Source organism: Adiantum capillus-veneris, chromosome 6, assembly GCF_014529385.1.
Source record: "Adiantum capillus-veneris isolate H3 chromosome 6, ASM1452938v2, whole genome shotgun sequence".
Taxonomy (NCBI): domain Eukaryota; kingdom Viridiplantae; phylum Streptophyta; class Polypodiopsida; order Polypodiales; family Pteridaceae; genus Adiantum; species Adiantum capillus-veneris.
In genome coordinates this window covers 2,048,757-2,068,758 of record NC_140936.1, presented here as the reverse complement: position 1 = coordinate 2,068,758, position 20,002 = coordinate 2,048,757, and the positions used below count along the sequence as shown (strand labels likewise).

General features: G+C 44.9%; 1 protein-coding gene across 3 annotated transcripts in view; it reads right to left on the bottom strand.

Moving 5' to 3' along the window:
* The window catches only part of VPS41 (vacuolar protein sorting 41), a 39,711-nt gene extending 21,107 nt beyond the window's left edge, over window positions 1-18,604 (bottom strand). The window contains exons 1-7 of one of the 3 annotated variants that reach the window (XM_086513904.1): window positions 18,116-18,604; window positions 13,799-14,068; window positions 13,469-13,648; window positions 13,137-13,385; window positions 12,750-12,882; window positions 12,569-12,659; window positions 12,380-12,482 (exon numbers count right to left, since the gene is read on the bottom strand). In XM_086513904.1, the coding sequence (XP_086370030.1) occupies window positions 12,380-12,482; window positions 12,569-12,659; window positions 12,750-12,882; window positions 13,137-13,385; window positions 13,469-13,648; window positions 13,799-14,068; window positions 18,116-18,394 (1,305 nt within the window). In that variant the 5' untranslated portion in view covers window positions 18,395-18,604. The remainder of the gene's footprint in view (window positions 1-12,379; window positions 12,483-12,568; window positions 12,660-12,749; window positions 12,883-13,136; window positions 13,386-13,468; window positions 13,649-13,798; window positions 14,069-18,115) is intronic. The other 2 variants (XM_086513903.1, XM_086513902.1) reach the window with 2 other exon arrangements.
* Window positions 18,605-20,002: the final 1,398 nt, after the last annotated feature.

Here is a 20,002-nt window from a genome sequence, read left to right as displayed (position 1 = left end):
CCGGGAGCGCCGTGCCACTGAGGAGCGAGTGGCTCAGATGAGGGCTGACCCGACAGCTTTCATCCGGGTAGCCTTGGCACCAGACCCACCCATGTACCACATCTTACACCCCCCCATTAGTACAGGATGGAGCTAGATAGCTTGATGCATTCTCATGATTGTACTACCTTGAGCATACAGACATGCATATACCCCTAGAGATAGAGCTCCATCCCTCCTCAGATACTCCACTACCTACTTTCAGCTCAGTTTTGTATCAATTTTGTTTCATTCATTTGTCTTTCCGATAGACGGATGACATACACACAATGTACATTTGATTTGTCTCATAGGCCGATTTCGGCCTGACATAGACGTTAAAAATCTTTCTTTCTTTCTTTTTTCTCTCTCTCTCTCTCTCTCTCTCTCTCTCTCTCTCTCTCTCTCTCTCTCTCTGCCCGTCAACAGCAGCAGCAGCAGGTTCAACCTCTGGTGCTTCTCCTCCTCTCAGCGTCAGCCCATCGCCTCAGCTTCAGGCCCGTCAGCAGGTTCAGCTCGTCGCCCACAGTCAGCCAGCAGTCCTTCGTCGTCGACCACAGTCAGCCAGCAGCCCCCTTTCGGTAGCAGCCCAGTTCGTCAATTTTCTAGCAGCCGGGGAGACTTACCTTTCCCTTTAGTGTACCCCCCAAGGGGGGGGGGGGGGACCCTAATTTCTTAGGGTTTGATACAGCACCCCCCCTTGCTCAGGAATATGGCCCCAAAACCAAAAACATTTGCAGTAATGGTCTCGAACCCAACCCCCGTCCCACCCCTAATTAAGCACCAAAACCCGTGGGAGATTTTCATCATGGGAGAATTGAAGACATTGCAGCAGGAGGTCTCAACCCTTGGGACGGAATCGACACACAAGGAAACAAAGATTGCTAGTCCAGAAACAAGGATTGCGAGCCTTGAAGTTCAATTGCAGGACATCAAGAACAAGCAGGAGATTCAAGAAGCGGCCCAAGAAGCAACTCAGAAATTACAGGAAACACAACAAGAAAGCACGAAAACTCGGGTAAAATCTCAGAATTTTGTCGGCTAAGTTTTATCAGTTCTGAAAGAAAATGAAAGAGCCAAAAGCCTGGAAAATTATGTTCGAATTGGGGGTTTGCCAGAAGGTTGGTCAGTAGGTACCAACTCAGACGAGCAGCTTGAGGGATACATCTTGGATGTAGACATTATTAAGGGAAGACTTGAAAAAGTGGTACCTTTTATCGACCTTGGTGATCCCACTGACATCCAAATTAAGGGAAAACAGGCCAGAGTTCGATATTATGACATGGATGATAAGATCAAGGTAATGAAGCAAGCTAAATCAATACAAGGCACATCTGTATGGATTTTTGATGAGTTGACACCACTACAATTAAAGAACAGAGCCGGGGAACTGGCAAAGGTTAGAGAAGCAAGGAAGCAAGGCAAGTGGGCGGTCTATAGAGGAGGAAAAGCTATCATCAAAGCTTTCAAGGGCCCACCCTGTCCTTCAAAGACATGAACTTGATACTTATGCACATCTAGTCACGTTTATGCACATGGTCTCTCTCTCTCTCTCTCTCTCTCTCTCTCTCTCTCTCTCTCTCTCTCTCTCATGCACTTGCAGTCACAGTTTTCCACTCTTTGTTTTGGTCATTACACATTATCTCTCTAAGTAAGGAAGGCACTCCCTTCCGCCAAGTAAAAGGAGCCTTGAGCATTCACTGATCACTCATCCTGAGCTTACACCATCATTCACTTCCGTTGCACATTACTGCTTTAGTGTTTTGAAGCTCTAATCAAGATGCTCATTCCAGACAATAGGGGAATTACCTTAAAGGTGAGGACCTGAAGTGTTCGGTCCTTTAACCCCCCCTTTTAAAAGGTTGTGTAAGCGCAGTAGCAACTTTGGAGTAATCCTTGATAAATTTGCCGAAGAAACCTGCAAAGCCTAGAAAGAACTTTATTTGGCGCACATTCTTCAGAATGGACCAATTTCGCACTTTATCCAACTTTTCAGGGTCAACACGAATTCCATCGCGAGTAATAATATGACCCAAACACAAAAGCTCTTTCTTAAAGAATTCGCACTTAGATGCTTTAGCATAAAGCTCTCAGCCTTTGAGAACAGCATGTATATACGACAGATGCTCAGGTAAACTCTGGCTGTAAATCAAGATGTCATCGAGAAATACAACAACAAAGTTGCATAGAAACGGCCTCAACAAATCATTCAACATCTGCTGAAACATAGTTGGAGCGTTGGTCAAGTCAAAAGGCAAGACCAAAAATTCGTAGTGACCATAACGCGTATAAAAACCTGATTTAGGAACATCTTCGAGTTTGATTTGTATCTGGTGATAGCCTAATCCCAGGTCTATCTTCGTAAAATACAAAGCTCCATGGAGTCGATCTATCATATTGTCCATACACGTACGCAGATACTTATTCTTGACAGTGAGCTTATTCAAGCCCTTCTGTCCACGCAAGAGCGCATAGTGTTATCCTTCTTTTGAGAAAGCAACACAGGCACTCCCCACAAGGATTTACTTGGCCGAACAAAACCTCTGTCGAGATAATCTTTCAGCTGCCGCTGAATCTCGTCCTCTTCGGTTTTACTAAACCGATAGGGTTGCTTCGGAAAAGACTGACTAACAGTCACCAATTCAATGGCACGACTACTCCTCTCAAAAGCGGCAAGCCAGGAGGTAGATCATCAGGGAAAACACCCTTGAAATCAGTCATGATTTCTTGGATAAGAGTGGATTCGTCGGAATCCCGAAGTTCAAAAGAACATGAAACATTTTTCCGAAATTCAGTGACAGAAGTACCAAGTACTAATGAATCAAACCAAGCAGATGGTATACACTGATAAAAGTCAACATCAAAAGACTTTGTATCCTTAAATATTTTCAAAGCAATAACAATTGGTATTGCAAAACCATTATTTACAGAAATCTGATTACAAAGCGAAACAGATATATGAGGCATGTCTTGTTTAACAAAAATAAGAGAGTGATGTACGTAGTCTATATACAACGTGTCTTGTTTATCATAAAACCATGGAATTCCTGAAATAACATCTGTTATGTCCAGGCGCATGATGTGAAAATCTAGGTTCTCTTTGTAATCAGCTAACTCGAGCGTCAAATCAGGAACCATCTGATTCCATACATCTATATCCTCACCACGAGCCATCTTCACGCGATACTCATTGTCATTGTTCCACGTCTACACGCGCAGTTTCTACACCAATTTTGCATCCACAAAATTGTGTGAGCTTCCATTATCAAGGAGTACGGTCACGTCGTCTTCCCGAGGAAACAAAGAAAATCCTGCTTAAACACTTTGGTGCTAAAAGTACAATTAGTGCATGAACTATGCGCTAAGAGATGGATTTCAACTTGAATAACATCAAAGTTACCTGAGATCTCGTGCATTTGAACCGAAGGCCGCCCCTGCAGTTTCTTTGACTTCTTCTTGGGACAGTCTTTAATTCGGTGGCCCGTCTAGCCACACCCGAAGCAAGCCCCTTTTTCACTGCATCAACGATGCCCGCATTACTTTCTTTCTTCTTCTCTTGAGAAGGTCTCAATGGTCATTTAGACCTTTGCACGAATCGACGTCACTTTCTTGAAGTGCCCTCACCGAATTGGTGATCTAAACTTCTTTTCTTCTCATAATTTGTCCCATTTATTAAATGGAATGGAACGTCCTCGCCTTTGCCACAGCATCCTCGACGTCATTCGGGGCTTTATCTTTGATCAAGGCCCAACAATAGTCTTCATGCAAACCTAGCAGGTACGTGTGCATAGCATGCGTGGAATCCATCTTGCAGAAGGTGAGCGCTTCTTTGAAAGTTGTTGTATATTTATCAAAAGATAGAGTTTTCATCGAAAGACACTGCAATTTTGTGTAACCTTTCAAAGGATCCATCTTTGTGAGATCCTTCTTGAACTTCAGACAAAAATGAGGACCGTTGGGAGAGAAGTAGGAGACCCAAAAGTGAGTTCTCCGCAAACTTTTAAAGTCTCTGTAAGTGACTTTCTTATAAAATACACGTTTCATACCTGGTTTAAAAAAGGTCCTGGCCATTTGATTTAAATAAAATCACTTGAGACTTAAGAGGTCTCAGCATAAAAAAACCGCTTGTGTAAAAATCTATCGAAGAGAAATCTGCCGCTATGCCACGTGGAGGCCGAGAGAGAACGCATGCGTGAGTTTGGGGGGAAAGGGCTCGCTTGCGCACGCTCGAGCCGCACACACGATGAACTGTTAATTGAGCGCCCACTTCGGGGGAAAAAACCTCCAAGCTAGCTCTTCCTCTGCAAACCCTCACTTCAACTCCTCTGCAGACTCACACGCAAGTCCCCTTCAAGAGACAAAGAGCACGCGAGTCCCCTTCGAGAGACAGAGAGAGGTAACTAACTCTCTCTCTCTCTCTCTCTCTCTCTCTCTCTCTCTCTCTCTCTCTCTCTCTCTCTCTCTCTCTCTCTCTCTCTCTCTAAACTAGAGCTTTGCATATAAGAGTAACCGGTCTAAAAGACCGAGATGATGAGGCAGGGGAAGTCAAAGAACTTCTCCGCATGATGGGTAGTGAGGCTACTCATACAAAGGCATGGACGGGAGGGAAGAAGACACAAGGAAATGGGGAAACTTCAAAAGAGAGAGATTTAATCATCCATTTCCCATCCATAGAGGCAAAAAAGGACTTCTTGAAGAGGCATCCTACACGAAAGAAAACGGGCATATTCCTTGGAGATGACCTCACTCTCACACAGCTTGCACATATGAGAGAGGTAATGCCAGAGATTCAAGCGGCAAGGGAGAAGGGAAAGACGGCCTTCTACAGAGATGGTAGGGTGGTGATTGTAGAGCGGCTCTCCACATGACGGTGCAAGACCTATGGGACCACACTCAAAGTGCCACTTGGAATTGTAATGGATCTATGCGCCTTGATGTGGGTGCTTTTGAGGATAGTTTTACGGAAAGAGACATCGTCTTCTACTCTAAGCAATCTATGCCTCACATTAGTGGATATAAATGGGAGTCAGCCTGTAGACAGGAGACGCGATCAGAGCACAGAGGGCGGGGCTCAGGAGGAGTGGCAGTGTTATTCAGGGAGGAGTTGCAGCCATTGATACATATAGCCCGCAAGGATGAGCAAGCTAGGTACATGTGAGTGAGATTGAGAGCAGAGACTGGCAATGAGTGAGATTGAGAGCAGAGATTGGCAATATCTTTACATTGCTATTTTGCTACTTTCCCCCGAGTGCGTCAGTTTATGCACCACCCAGAGAACAGTCCCCCTTTTCTATTTTGGATGATGACGTATGGGAGTTCTCTAGAGATGGTGACATCATCATTCTAGGGGATTTCAATGCTAGGACTGCCCATCATCAGACAGTATTTTATGATACTTCACAGGAGATGCTGAGAGAGTTGGATGTTGCAAAGACGGGCCTATCCAGACTATCACAAGACGGGGAACACACTGAGTATGGACGACACTTGATAGACATGGGGACTGCACATGGATTGGCCATCTTGAATGGCCTACAAAGATTTCCCGTTGCGGGGGGTTTTACATGCTTTCCACACAGACATGGAGCCAGCACAGTGGATTATGTCATGGAACAGCCAAGCCTCATCTCTAGTATCCAGGATCTCACAGTTGGACCCACACCTATCGGTGTGGCAATGGATCATGCTCTTGTGTCATTGACCATCAATTTTCAGTTTAGTGTAGCACACATGCCACGGACAGCAGCCCCTACTCGCTACATCTTCACGCGGGAGACGGATACATAGATGGGATCTACAGACGCCTGTGCACACAGGAGCCAAGGCGACCTCTGGAGGAGCTTACTATTATACCAACACAGACACTACATGATGCAGCAGTAGAGGCATACCCACATACCCAGCCTAAGCAGAGACGCCGTTCGAGGAGCATGCCCCAAAACAGTTGGTATGATGAGGAATGCCGGGACACTAGAGCTAGACTTCAGAGGGAGGTGCTTTTGGGGCACATCACTCACAGACAGTCACAGATTGACGTCCGACGCCTAGTGCGGCAGAAGAAGAGGGCATTTTAGGCTCGCCTAGAGTAGGATCTATACCAACTATTCTTGAGTCAAGACTCACATGAGGCATGACGGCTCTTTCATGAGCACCCCCCCCCCTTGCCGTCATCACTTCTATAGAGGCCTGGGGCCAGTACGCATCATCCCTTCCCCACCCCACCCGATCCATGCCCACACACGTGCTTTTTTCACCGCTGAGATGGTGAGGAAGGCCATTGACAGGACGAGGACTAGGAGAGCATATGATCATGATGGCTTAGTGGTTGAGCATTTCACGCATTCCAAAGATCTACTAGCAGAGCTTCTAGCAGTTATGTTTAATCGTGCCATGTGTGAGGGCTTGCCTGATACTTGGAGCCTGTCTACTTTTGTACCTATCTTCAAGTCGGGAGACCCTACGGAGCCTGGGAATTATCGCACTATCATGATTGGACACACATTGGCACAGTTGTACGTGTCTATTGAATATTCTTGAGCAACAGCTGAGTAGATGGGCAGAGAGGGAGGGGATACGTGCCACCGGGCAGGCAAGGTTCAAGAGGGGTTTTTCTACTCTTGACCATATCTTGACAATACCCAGAGCTAGATTGATGCGCAGATTACATCAGATGGGAGTATCCACAGAGCTCATTTGGGGGGTCATGGCATTATACAGGTCAATGGTGGGGCATGTACACACCTCAGAGGGTCTATCCACACCGGTTCACTCAACAATTGGGGTGAAGCAGGGTTACCCGCTCTCTCCTACTCTATTTGGTATGTATGTAGATGAGGTTTCTGACTACATTGAGAGAGATGGTGATAGAGGTACACAGCTGGCAGGGACATGGATTCCACTATTGTTATATGCTGATGATATTGTTTTCATCTCCAACTCTCCGAAGGGGATGCAACGTCAATTGGATGCTTTGCATAGGTTTGCCCAGGAAAGTGGTTTGTCCGTCAACCTTGGTAAAACCAAGGTCGTGGTATTTAATACCACCCCACAGTGGATCAGGAGGTCAGCGCCCGCATTCACATACGGCCAGGAGATAGTGGAGTATACAGATGCTTACACTTACCTTGGAGTGGTTTTTAGTGGGCTAGCATTTTCATTGAGGAGGCCAGCAGAGACTAAATTGACCAGAGCCCATGCAACATTGGGTAGATTGGAAAGGATGTGTCCACAGGTTCACTTTTAGGAGCCTCGGACGAAGCTCTAGCTCTTTGACACTTTGGTGGCTTCTGCATTGCTTTATGGAGCTGAGATTTGGGGACCTTCATTGGATCATCACGGGAGGACAGGCCGCACTGTGGATAGGGGGACATGGAGAAGCCTCTGGTCTCTATGATCTCGCGGCTCATTAGAGCTAAGGCTTCAGTACCACGTGCTATTGTCCGAGCAGAGCTAGCTGCCCCCCCACTAGTAGTTGAGGCGCTCACCAAATCTATCTCCTTCATACACCGCATGTGGAAACTTCCCAGAGACAGATATGCCCGCCTTGCACTTGAGTCCTCTCGACAGTTAGCCATGCAGGGAGATACAGCATGCTAGTATTGGGAGATGACATCATGGTTTCAGGTGCATGGGTTCAGCATAGACAGATTGCCTCCCTTCCAGTACTCACTGGATGCACCCTCCCACTCTTACACAGTCCGAGATCACCAGACTCATCCGCCAAGACCTCACTCAGCTAGACACCAGGAGGACATGGATACAGCCAGCACAGGAGTTGGGCACGAAGATGGCTTTCTACAGAGAGTATCTTCTCCAGCTTACGGAGGACGGTTTTGTGACGAGGCCCAGATACATGGACACCCACTTGTCTCATGGGATACGATGTGTTATTGGCCAGATACGCACATCTTCACACCAGCTGCGGATCGAGACTGGGAGATACAGCGGAGTACAAGCAGAGGCCAAGACATCCCCCCCGTGTGACATCAGACAGAGTTACACTACACAGGCCACTGCCCCGTCTACTACGAGATACGCGGCCGCTTCCATTGCTTGTTCACAGAGGGCTTTAGACCACTCTTCAAAGTCATGCGGTACGAGGATTAGAGATGCCTAGGTTTGTTTTTGCTCGAGCTGCACAGACATAGAGAGAGCTTGATGAGAGGAGAGGCTAGCCAGTCTCAGAGACAGATCACAGACTTCTTTAGAGCTGCCACTGGACACCCGAAGGAGCTACTACCACAACAGAGCTCGTCGCCTCACACCAGAGGCACACTGATCGACCGAGCGACCGAGCTGGGGAGATCCAGACGCCCACGACTACGGAGGACTACACAGCATCGACGGAGGCTGCATCAGAGGATTTGGATTACTTTGGCCCGACATGCATGACGCCCGGTCAGACTACTGACCATGGAGGAGATTGATGAGATCGGCCAGCCACCGATGCTAGATCTCTTGTGATCTAGCTATCCCAGCTAGCTGCTTAGTTCACACATAGCAGTTTAGGATTCCATAGTATTTTATTTTGTCACTTTGTCATTTTGTCATCGTGTTACTCTGACTTTGTACCAGATCCACCACATTGTAACTTTCCGGTCTCATAGGTCACTTTGGCCTTTTGAAGACGTTAATATAACATTTCATTTCATTTCTTCTCTGTGTGTGTGTGTATGTGTGAGCACGCTTCGCACAGAGAGAGAGCAAAGAAAGATCAAATAGAATATTGTATGCTGAATTTACTGCAAAATAAGAAAATTAATGAATAATTCACTAATTTTTATCGAAAAACAGTGAAATCAATAAAATCCAAGTGCTGCTGCATACCCTTCGGGGAGTCAAAGATCAACACAGTATCATCAGCATACAACAGCAATGGAATCCATGTCTCTGCTAGTTGGAAACCTCTGTCACCCCCTGTCAATATAATATGAAACCTATGTCACCCTCTTTGTCAATGTAATCCGAAACCTCATCTATATACATACCAAATAGAGTAGGGGATAGTGGACAACCTTGTTTCACAGTTCACTCCAATAGTGGAGTGAACTAAGTCAAATATCCCCTCTGGAGTATGTACATGTCCCATCATTGATCTATATAGAGCCATGATCCCCCAAATCAACATTGGGCACTCCCATCTCCTGTAGTCTGCGCATCAATCTGGCTATGGGCACCATGTCAAATGCTTTGCAAAAATCCACAAAGCTACAATAGATCCGTTTTCCACGTGCCCTACCCTCCTTTATGATGGCTCTGAGTGTTAGAATATGGTAGAGAGAGAGAGAGAGAGAGAGAGAGAGAGAGAGAGAGAGAGAGAGAGAAATGGAATGAAATGATCAAGAGGCCAAAATGACCTATGAGACCAAACCATTACTAACTGGTGAATCTGATACCATGTCTGGGTACAAAATGGAGATGCTAAAATGAATCTAGGAGTGCTACTAGCTTGAACTATGTGGGGTATGTGTGATCACTAATACGATGGGTGCCCAGTACAAGAGCGTGATATGATGAGTCATGAGTCTATCCTCATTTTTACTCTGGATGTAGAGATAGTATGGTTCAAATCCTTTGCTGCAATCTTCGTCAATATTGTGAAGCTCCTCTCCTTAGTCACGGGCGCCTCGATCTCCCTGGCTCCAATGCTCGGTCAACGAGAGTACCACGGGTGTGAGTATGAGTTGAGCTTTGCAGTGGTGGTTGCTTCTCTATCTGTCGAGTGTCTAGTGTGAAGAAATCGGTAATCTATCTTTGGGATTGTCTCTCTTCAGATCTCCTCAGTAAACTCTCTCTGTATCTGTATAACTCAAGTAGATATAGTCCGGGCATCTTTGGTCCTGATAGCTCATGACTCTAGAGAAGGGTCCGAAGCCGTCTCTGAACAGACGGTGGAAGCAACCCCATATATCGTAGTACATTGTGCACTGACATATATAATGCATCTCCATCTCTAGCTCTGTATGGCATGGGCGGCATATCTTGCTAGCTGATGGTATCCCTCTGAATCTACCATTCGCAATCTCAAGCTTGTGGGAAGATGTCAATATTTGACCAATGGCACACCATAACCCATGAGATAGATGTGTTCGTACCCAACTCCTGTGTCGGCTCTATCCATGTCCTCCTAGTGTCCAGCTGGGTCAGGTCCTAGCGAATGAGTAGTAATCTCCACAGACAACGATGGTGCATCAAGGGAGTACTAGAAGGGGGCCACGTTGAAGCCATGTATCTGGAACAATGACAACATTGGTGCATACCAACATGATGTGTCCCCTTGTAAAACTAACTGTTTGGAGGACTCGAGGGCCAAACTGGCATATCTATCTATGGTAGTATCCCATAAGCTATGCATAAAGGAGACTGATCTAGTAAGTGCCTCTATCTCCATGGGGGGACTCTCATGTGGCATGGAGACCTTGGCTCTAATCAGTTGAGAGATCATAGATACCAAGGGCCTCTCCATACCTCTCCACCCATCCTGAGCTATAGAGGGTCCCCAAACCTGAACCCCATAGAGCATAGCTGAAGCTACCAAGGTATCAAAGAGCCAGAGCTTCGTTCGGGACTCCTGGAATTAAACCTGCAAACACATCCTCTCCAATCCTCCCAAGGCCGCATACGCTCGGGTCAATCTAGCCTTTGTTGCTCTCTTCAAAGAAAACCTTGGCCCAGTGAAGACTACTCCAAGATAGTCGTATGCATCTGTCTACTCCACAATCTCCTGACCATAAGAGAAAATAGGTGTTGTTCTCCTGATCCACTACGGTGAGGTGTTAAACACCATAACCTTGGTTTTAACAAGGTTTACAAACAGTCCACTATCCTCTGCAAAGCTGTGTAATGCATCCAAACGTCATTGCATACCCTCCAGTGAGTCAGATATCAACATAATATCATCGGCATTAAGCAACAATGGAATCCATGTCCCTGTCAGTTGGGCACCTCTGTCATCCTCTGTCAATGTGATAGGAAACTTCATCTACATACATACGAAATAGAGTAGGGGACAATCAACAACCTTGTTTCACTCCAATAGTGGAGTGCACTAAATCAGATATCCCCTTTGGAGTGTGTACATGTCCCACCACTAATTTGTATAGAGCCACAATCCCCCAAATCAACTCATTGGGCACTCCCATCTCTTGTAGTCTTCACATCAATCTGGCTCTAGGCACCATGTCAAATGCTTTTCGGAAATCCACAAAGCTACAATAAATCCATCTCCCATGTGCCCTACCCGGCTCGATGATGGCTTTGAGTGTCAGAATATGGTCAAGAATGGAGAAGCCTCTCCTGTAACCGGCCTGTCCCGCTGCCGTACGCCCTCCCTCTCTGCCCATCTGCTCAACTACTGCTCAAGGATAGACGCATACAATACAACCATGCCAATATGTGTCTAATCATAATGGTACGGTAGTTTCTAGACTTCGTAGGATCACCTGCCTTGAAGATAGGCACAATAGAAGGCAGTCTCCAAGCCTCAGGTAGACCCTCACACATGACACGATTGAACAGAACTGCAAGAACCTCTACCAACATATCTCCTGCATGTATAAAGTGCTCTGTTACTAGACCATCATGATCATATGCCCTCCTGGTCCTCATCCTCTAAATGGCCGTCTGAGAGAAAGAGAGAGAGACTTCTAAACCAACCAACCTTGGCAATGAATTAATATTTTACAATGGGGGCCTGGTGTTGCTTATATACTAGGTTTGGGCCCTTAAGGCTTAAGTACCCATCTCAATAAACTGCCCTACCCAAGACTTTGACAAATTAGTAAAATAAACACCTAAAGCTAAAATAAATATTAGGATCACATTGGGCCATTTACTTGAGATGCTATAACTTTAACAATACAAACATACAAAATGCCAATTTTCCACTTTTAAAAAGGCCCTCTTAACAAATGATGATCTTCACCATTCAAATGATCATATATATTAACTTTACTGATGCAAGTTTACAGTTTTGGAGTTTCATCCTTGCAACAATCCCATTATGGTCTGTTTCCTGATCTTCTTTTTTAACAAACATTCCACCACATGACCATACGAATGAAATGTAGCACATAAACTTCAGGCTACTATATCCTGTAGTTAAGTAAATTGAATGTATTCACAAGTGCTGTTCTATAATCTGACCAATTTCTTTCATGTTTCTCACCAAAACCACTTTTATGATGCGAATACGCATGGAAGCCTTTTCAATATAAATACACCAACTATAATGAGTTCTTGTCTGCATTCTTGTTCTGAAACCAAATTATTGTTAAGGCGGCCTATTTAAAGCATGCTTACGCAGCAGTTACGGTCTGTAGCTTGAAGCTTGCTAAAGCTACTGAATACTTATCTGAAATACCTCATCCAAGAGCTCCTTTCGAGCTTTTCCTGCCTGCACAGCTGCTAAAGCCTTCTCATGCCAATTATGTTCAAGAAGCCAGTTCACATGATCATCTGCATCTCTGGGCCAACATACAAAGCTCCAAGTGAATCAAAACATTGCATCTATCATTGCATGACAATTACGATCCACATTTAAGAGACCCACCTCGGTCTAGCTATAACAACATCCTTCGGTGAAACAATGTAATACAAAGGCTCATCTCCATCTGTCCACTGACCACCAGCGGAGCTACTACCTATTTTTGGTAGTGTAAGCCTCTAGCTAATAAGCAATTTTCTTTCAACTAGAATAAAACAATACACTGTACAATGTGTTTATAATTCACCTGAGAATGGTGCATGCGCAAGAACGTAATCCTTTGCCTTATAATGCTCATACCCATGGATGGGCAAAGCATCTCTGGTAAGCTCCTCGTTTTGCCAGGATACGATGCGTACTTCTGGTCGCTGAGCATGTACCTGTATGCATAAAAAAAACATTGCGCCTGAACAACAGAACATTCATGGACATTGAGCAACAAGTGTCTTGATTAATGATAGATTAGTTGGGATTGTTCGAGCAAGTTGGTAACAAGCTTTTCATGCGCTGCACAAGAAATGAGAACCCCTTCCATGCATATATGGCAGAGGACATTCACCTGATTCAATGTAGACGATTGGCTTCAAAATGACAGCTTCTAAAACTACAAGCACAACCTCAGTAGAGTGATCACCTGTCTAGATGGTACTCCATCTGGTGAGTCAGGTAGCTTTGCCTCCCTTTCTGGAAGATAAGCTAGGATCACCAAAGCATCTTCATATGGAGCAATTCCTGAAATGTGGTATTGTGTCTCAAAAGCAGCAACAATTTCCACATATTTGCTGCCAGAATTTCTATTAGGCACCAGCTTATCAAAGTCGCGAGTTCGAATAGCAGCAACTTTCACAGAGTCCCCCCAGCCAATGACGAGATACGTATCATCCTGATGGTTCACATGTCATATGTTGGACAAAATTTGTGCTTTCCATCTTGAATTTGACAGAGCAAGAGCAGTATGACACAAACCTGCCAGACTAAGTTCGGACGTATAAGTTCAGCACGTGGACTACCTCGAGGGCGCCCTATGTATGTTAGTCGTTGATTGCTAGCTGTGTCGTAAACCTTCACACCAACATCATTGGCCCATGCAATTAAACTTGTCCGCCATTTTACTGCATGAATTGGGCCCTCTTGGGAATGCAGAATCTGTTCATGTTAAATGATATGGACAAAGGGAGGAAGTTACAATTATCATCATCCTGCTATGGACCTCCAGCAATGACAGTCAAACTGTGTACTTTCTATCATTCAAGCAAACCATTGTGTTACTAAAAAGCAGCTTAAAAAAATTATAACCTGTTCCCTATTGCCAAACCAAGTCTTCCCATGCAGCACAAGCTGCCCAGCAAGGCCACCAGCCACAAATCTTCTTGACGGCTTTTGTGCGTAATCTGGATCCAAAGCTACAGCCTTCATAGGTCGATGGAAATCAAATCTCTCTTTTTCGTCGCTGTAGAGGCTGTTGACAACAACTGATCCATCATCTGAGCAGCTTCCAATGAACTCACCAATCGCATCAAAACTCAGCTCATTCACAGTTGCTGTATGTGCAGCAAACTCCTTGACCTGCAAAAAGGCATGCTCACTTCAGTCTGTCCAAGCAGAAACACTAAACTTTCTTCAAGATTAGAAGCCACATGTACCTCAAATGAAGCAACAATTGCAATACATGCAAAGAACAGGAAACAGGCCAAAATTGCCGGTACTAATCCTCCTAGGATTCTAGACACTCCTATCTAGGAAGAAGGAGAAAACTGGCTCTGGAAGTCGATGAAGCATGTCCACGTGGCACACAGTGCCATGTGCACGTGACCATTTATGGTTGCACGTCATGAGGCAACACACATGATTACAGATCCAAAAACCGGACATAGACATAAGCTTGCCGATGAATACTCCCCCTAAGAACCGAGGTTCCAAGCCATGAGAAATTCAAAGGCCACACTTCCCACATGAACACTCCCCTCGAGAACCAAAGTCTTGGCCATGAGATTCAAAGGCCTAATACGACCAAACGCTCCCCATACCGCAACTTGCGTTGTTTAGAGGTTTTCAACTCCCCCCATAACCGAATTCTCGGCCCTGAGTTACTCACACAACTAAAGGATCCGGGTAGACCGCAGCCTGTACCATTCAGAGGCTTGTCAAACTTCAAACAGATTCAAACAAGTCAAAGCAAGTTCAAACAATTTCTATACAGTATTCTCAAACAATTTCTCCTTGTTACAAAAGAGTAAATGTCCAGCTCCATGCTCCCAAATGCTTCTAGATGCATCTTCCTTGCTCCTGTTACATGTTATATGCACACACATAACAAGAGCTTCCGACACATGCTGAAATTTCTACAAAAACCCTAAGTTTTTAAAGCTTTTTAGGGCAACAACGAACAACCCCTCCTACATCTCTTCTTTCTATTGGCCTTTCTTCTTCCTCCAAGTCCATAGCTTGCACTTGTAGGTTGACCTTTCTTCCTCCAAGTCCATTGCTTGCACTTGTAGGTTGATGTAGGACCGGTTTGTTCATCAGAACGGCAAATGACTGAAGCTCTCATACCACTGTAACAGAAGGGCATCACGTGCCAACTGAAAAGAACAGACCGGAACATACTTTTAGCACTTCAAAGCAACTGAAGACAAAAAGAGAGAGAATCCACGCGAGGACACAGAGTGGTGAAGTTCCACTCCCAGACGGCACTGCCCCAAACCCTGGAGCCCCTTTCCAAAGCGAGAGCCCTACACACAATTTTTAAGGCCCTTGGCCTATCCAAAAGCATCTCTCATGAAAAGCATCTGGTCCAAAAGCATGCATCCAAAGGGCTATCCGTACAGCGCTACCACGTCATCATCCACCCAAATCTGGACTCTGCTTTGGATCTTTTAGGATTTAGGCCCCTCGGCCACCGGGATCTACAAATTGCTCGGTCATCTTCAATAAGTAGTTGTTCTTCTTTTGCTAGGGTTTAGGCCCCTCGGCCATCGTCACCAAGTTGGTGAGATCTTCAGACATTGCCATGTCACCAGATTGTGACACTCTCCTCTCTTGCTAGTAGCATCCCATACCACCCTATGCAAGAGTTTAGAGAGCATGTTAGGCTAAGCTATCACAGCCTCATGAGCTCTAGTATATTTTTGCGCATTGCCATGTCATATGCACGAGCAGGAAGAAGCTATGATACCATTGTTAATCCCTTGCCAGATCAATCATGCACACAAGACATAACACAAGCCATATTCACGCATAACGAACATAGAGAGTGGACATCAAGCTCATCTTCCAGCCATAGAGTCAATACGGGCTCACTCCTGAGCCTGGGAGCCAACAGCCAACAGGCTAGCCTAGGCTAAATGCACTGGAAAATTCCCCTCTATAATTCTGATGGATTCTAATGGTTCTGATGGGAATGCTTATGATCATGCTGTGTGCAACCAAAGGATATGCATCTACACTAAGTCTTCTACAAAGGGCTAGTGTCCCATACCACCAAGCCCAACCAATACAGGTGTGCGGCTAGAGTTACCAAGGTCCTAGAGTCCGTGTGTGGTGATCACACAAGATAGCCCACTAATGAGCCTAAGGTCCTATTTATAGGGCCATGTTCACACTTGGTTAGACATAGCTCAGTCACTCATCCCGATGTTTGGGGACGTAAATGCCACCTCATCAAAAATGGGCAACTTGACCGAGAGGGGGTCAAATTGACTAATAAAAGGTCCAAGACAATTAAAATAGACCAAAATGGACTAAAATGCATATGCAGGGCCGTTGTTGCCTTACATACATTATGTACAACCTAGGATGCCATCATCTAGTGATGACATATCTCCAACATCATCCTCAACCAATTCATCCAAACCTAAAATTATCATCTAGTGATGACATTTCTCCAACATCATCCTCAACCGATTCATCCAAGCCTAAAAGTAACGGTAAAGGAAGCATGAGATTGAGAAACATTTGTGTTTAGAGATACGGATAAGAAGAAAAAAGGGAACAATGAATATGTGACATGGCAGTAGAAATTGCGGCCATCAAACATGATATCAATATTGCAACGCGGCTGCCCGCAAAATCCACTGCTTTTTTCGCCGCAATTCACTGGCTGATGGCGTGGCAGCTTTACAAAAATGTGATGATATGGCACCTTGACATAAAGCTATTTTTTGGGTGCCATTTAGAAAAGTGCTTTTATGCACACTATTTTTCGGGAATTTACTTTTGTAAGACCAAGTGCCTTAAATATGAGGGTTGGTCCTCAAGTGTAATCTTGAATTGAGAGCTAGCGGTCACCCTGTTGTAGAATTCTTTTGATCAATTAATAATGAAATAGCGATAAGGCCACTCTCTTACTCTCTAGAGTGAAACTCCAAGGCTTTCATGTTGTAAACAAAGTGAAATATGATAATCTCAATTCTTTCGTTGCAATTTACATGTTAAGATAAGTCATCCATCTAGCGGATGATTACTTGGTAAGCCTAATGTGATTTTTCCCTTTGTTGAGCGGCCGCTTGGCATGATCCAAGCCATTGCCCTCTGATCAAATCGCACAACTAGGAGGAGTACCATGTAACTAGTGATCTTAAGCAATCTTTTAATGCTTTTCAGCACGTAGAAGGGTGACCACGTTGAAAGCTTACTTGTCCCTCGTTTCGAAGGTTTGCAAATGGCTCAAGGGACACTTTCTTTTGATCATGAATATTTGGTAGACCTTATTCAAGAATTGCAAGCGGCTGAGAATCTGTATGAGACTTTGAGATGCACTTTACCTCGTTCAGCACCTACTCCCTTCCAAATCCAAAATTTTTCTTCCTCAATTTTCTACTTCTATTGCTCCTTCTCCACGATTCTCTTTAATGGAAGGAACTTTTTGCACAATGGCTGATGAAAACCCTATTCTATTTCTCCATAGTGACTTCATCTTTTCTCCCACCACCACTTGCACCCTTTCATCTTTCATCCTCTGATGCCCGCAACCGATCCAAAGTATCCCATCTATTTTCCCTATTATCCTCCATTCATGTTACCACGTCCTAAACCGCGGTTCCATAGTGTTACTCACCTACATCCATCTATTGTTCGGGTTTGGATCACGAGAATGATCGAAATAAAATGCAGTTTCTTGTTTGACACTATCCGAGGTATTCAAGATCGACCAAAAGCTTTGCAATTTATCCAGCTGTTTGATGTGGTCTTCAATAACCACAGTTTTCTTTAAAAAAATGCTTTGCAATGATGGAGTGTCATTATAGCCAAACCTTCTGCTCCAAAGACTTGAGCAAAGTATATCAAATCATCTTATATGTAGCCTATAGAATCTTTTACTCAAGAGCGCTAGTGTGGTAATCCTTGGCAAAAGCACATTTGATTGTAAAGGCCCCGTCTCATCCATCCGTACCAAACGGAAAAGAGGTGCTTCCCCAACTTATGCAGAATAAGACCTCGCTAGTATCATTGATTCATGTCTCAACATGGTGTGCACTTGCAAATCTGTTTTGAAGGAACTTTGTAAGAGGGCCGACGGGTGGTAGTTTACAATCGAGATTTACTGTGCATTGAAAAGACTCATTTTGAAACTTGCTTAACACTTTCTTTGCATTACGGTATAGTAGCAAGTACCTGATTGCCTTGATAATCAAGGAGATGCACGGTGCCATCGTGGGTTCCTAGCGCAATCATTCGCTCCGAGACAGTGATACATGATGCAGCATCATTGGAAAGCAAAGAGGGCATGCTACCTGCCATCCGCTGGTACTTCAGCCGGGGCTCCTCCTCGTCTGAAGAGGATTGTCCCTCACCATCTTCAATCTCAGATCGTGCATCATCTTCATCCTCATCGTATTCATCATCTCCCTCCACGCCATCTGCAGGCGTCAGAGACTGTGCAGGGGACTCCATGTAGCTCCAGCAAAAGCTCTGCTCTGTGGACGACACCTGGCGAGAGAGAGAGAGAGAGAGAGAGAGAGAGAGAGAGAGAGAGTGTGTGTGTGTGTGTGTGTGTGTTCCTCGGCGGGGCGGGGCGTGTGGTTCTGTCTGAAAGATGTGCAAGCACGTAGCTTTCGTTGCCTGCGTGAAAAGCTTATTGATATTTTTAATACTCCATAGAAGATTACGAAAGCATAAGAAGTTCACATTATTGATACTAGTTGCCTCCAAAATTCGATATATATACATATGGATTGATGGGGAGAGAGAGAGATACATAAATAGATAGATAGTTTTATTATCGTTCTGGGAGGTCAAATATGATCTATGGGACCAAATGAATATGTCACGTGGTGTGAGTGGAGTTCATAAGTGACTCTCGATGCTCAAAAATGGCTGAAATGAGCGTCGCAATAGAGATTCCACATCGTGGTTGGGAGAGGAAAGTATGTAGGGAGAGATCATGGTTGAATATATGGGGAAAAGAGGACCTAATGTGGTAAAAAGCTGAGCACTCAAGTAGTGTGTGGTACTCACTCTCTCGCACTTGACGAGGACATAAGGTGCAAAGTCGATGACACTCCTCGCCAGTGCTCCAACGTCCTGTCTCGCAGCGTAGAGAATGGGAGCTAAGACGAATGGAGGCAATGGTGCGGATCGCACTCAACGGGATGGGCTCAAGGATGTAGGAATGGGTTCGGTTACCTCGTTCCGAGAAGAAGAGAGATTTGTAGTTTGAGGCAACGTGTGTGGTGTAATGGCTGAAGCGAGAACCTCCGGATTTCTCCCAAGCCGTGATACATTGGCGTTGTAAGAAGGCCTCATTCACTTGGGAGTCGATCGACGCATCCTTGACCAAGTGACATGCATCCCATCTTTCAAACCATTTTTTGATATCAAGCATCCACCCCGAACTTAGTATTTTGCTCTTGCATGTCTTTTGAACCATTTGACTTGCTTCATATGCGATTCTAGGAAGTCGATGCAAAGGGCTACGTTGTGTCTTATGCATGTACTCCACAATCCTTTGCATGCCCAAGACCTCAATGGGAAGCAATCCGGACTCAAGAAGTAAGAGCATGTAGGGTGTTTGTGTCTTGACTTGGAGAAAGTTGGTGAGAAAACGCTTTTGGACATTCTCAAACTCTTTCCAAGTAGACTTCCCGATGCTTCCACCCCACACCTCCACTCCATAAAGAAGCACCGGTGTCACCAATGTGTCAAAGAGGTACTTTTTGAGAGCCCAACACTTGATCTCTCCTGAATTGCACATGTTCTCAAATGCATAATAGGCCCTCTTTCTGGCTTCCAAGCGACGCATTGCACAATCCTTCCATTTATGATTGGATGGAACCTCAAGGCTAAGGTACTTGAAGTGATCTACCACTTCAAGTTTCTCATTGTTATATACAATGCATGGATTTTCCTCATTGAGGGTCTTTACAAGCATAACCTTGGTTTTGGATCCATTCACGATCAGCCCGCTATGTAGGCAAAAGCATTCCAAGACGCTCATAAGCTTTTGTGCATCTTCTAAGGTATGTGCCAAGAGCACTACATCATCGGCATAAAGCAAAAGCA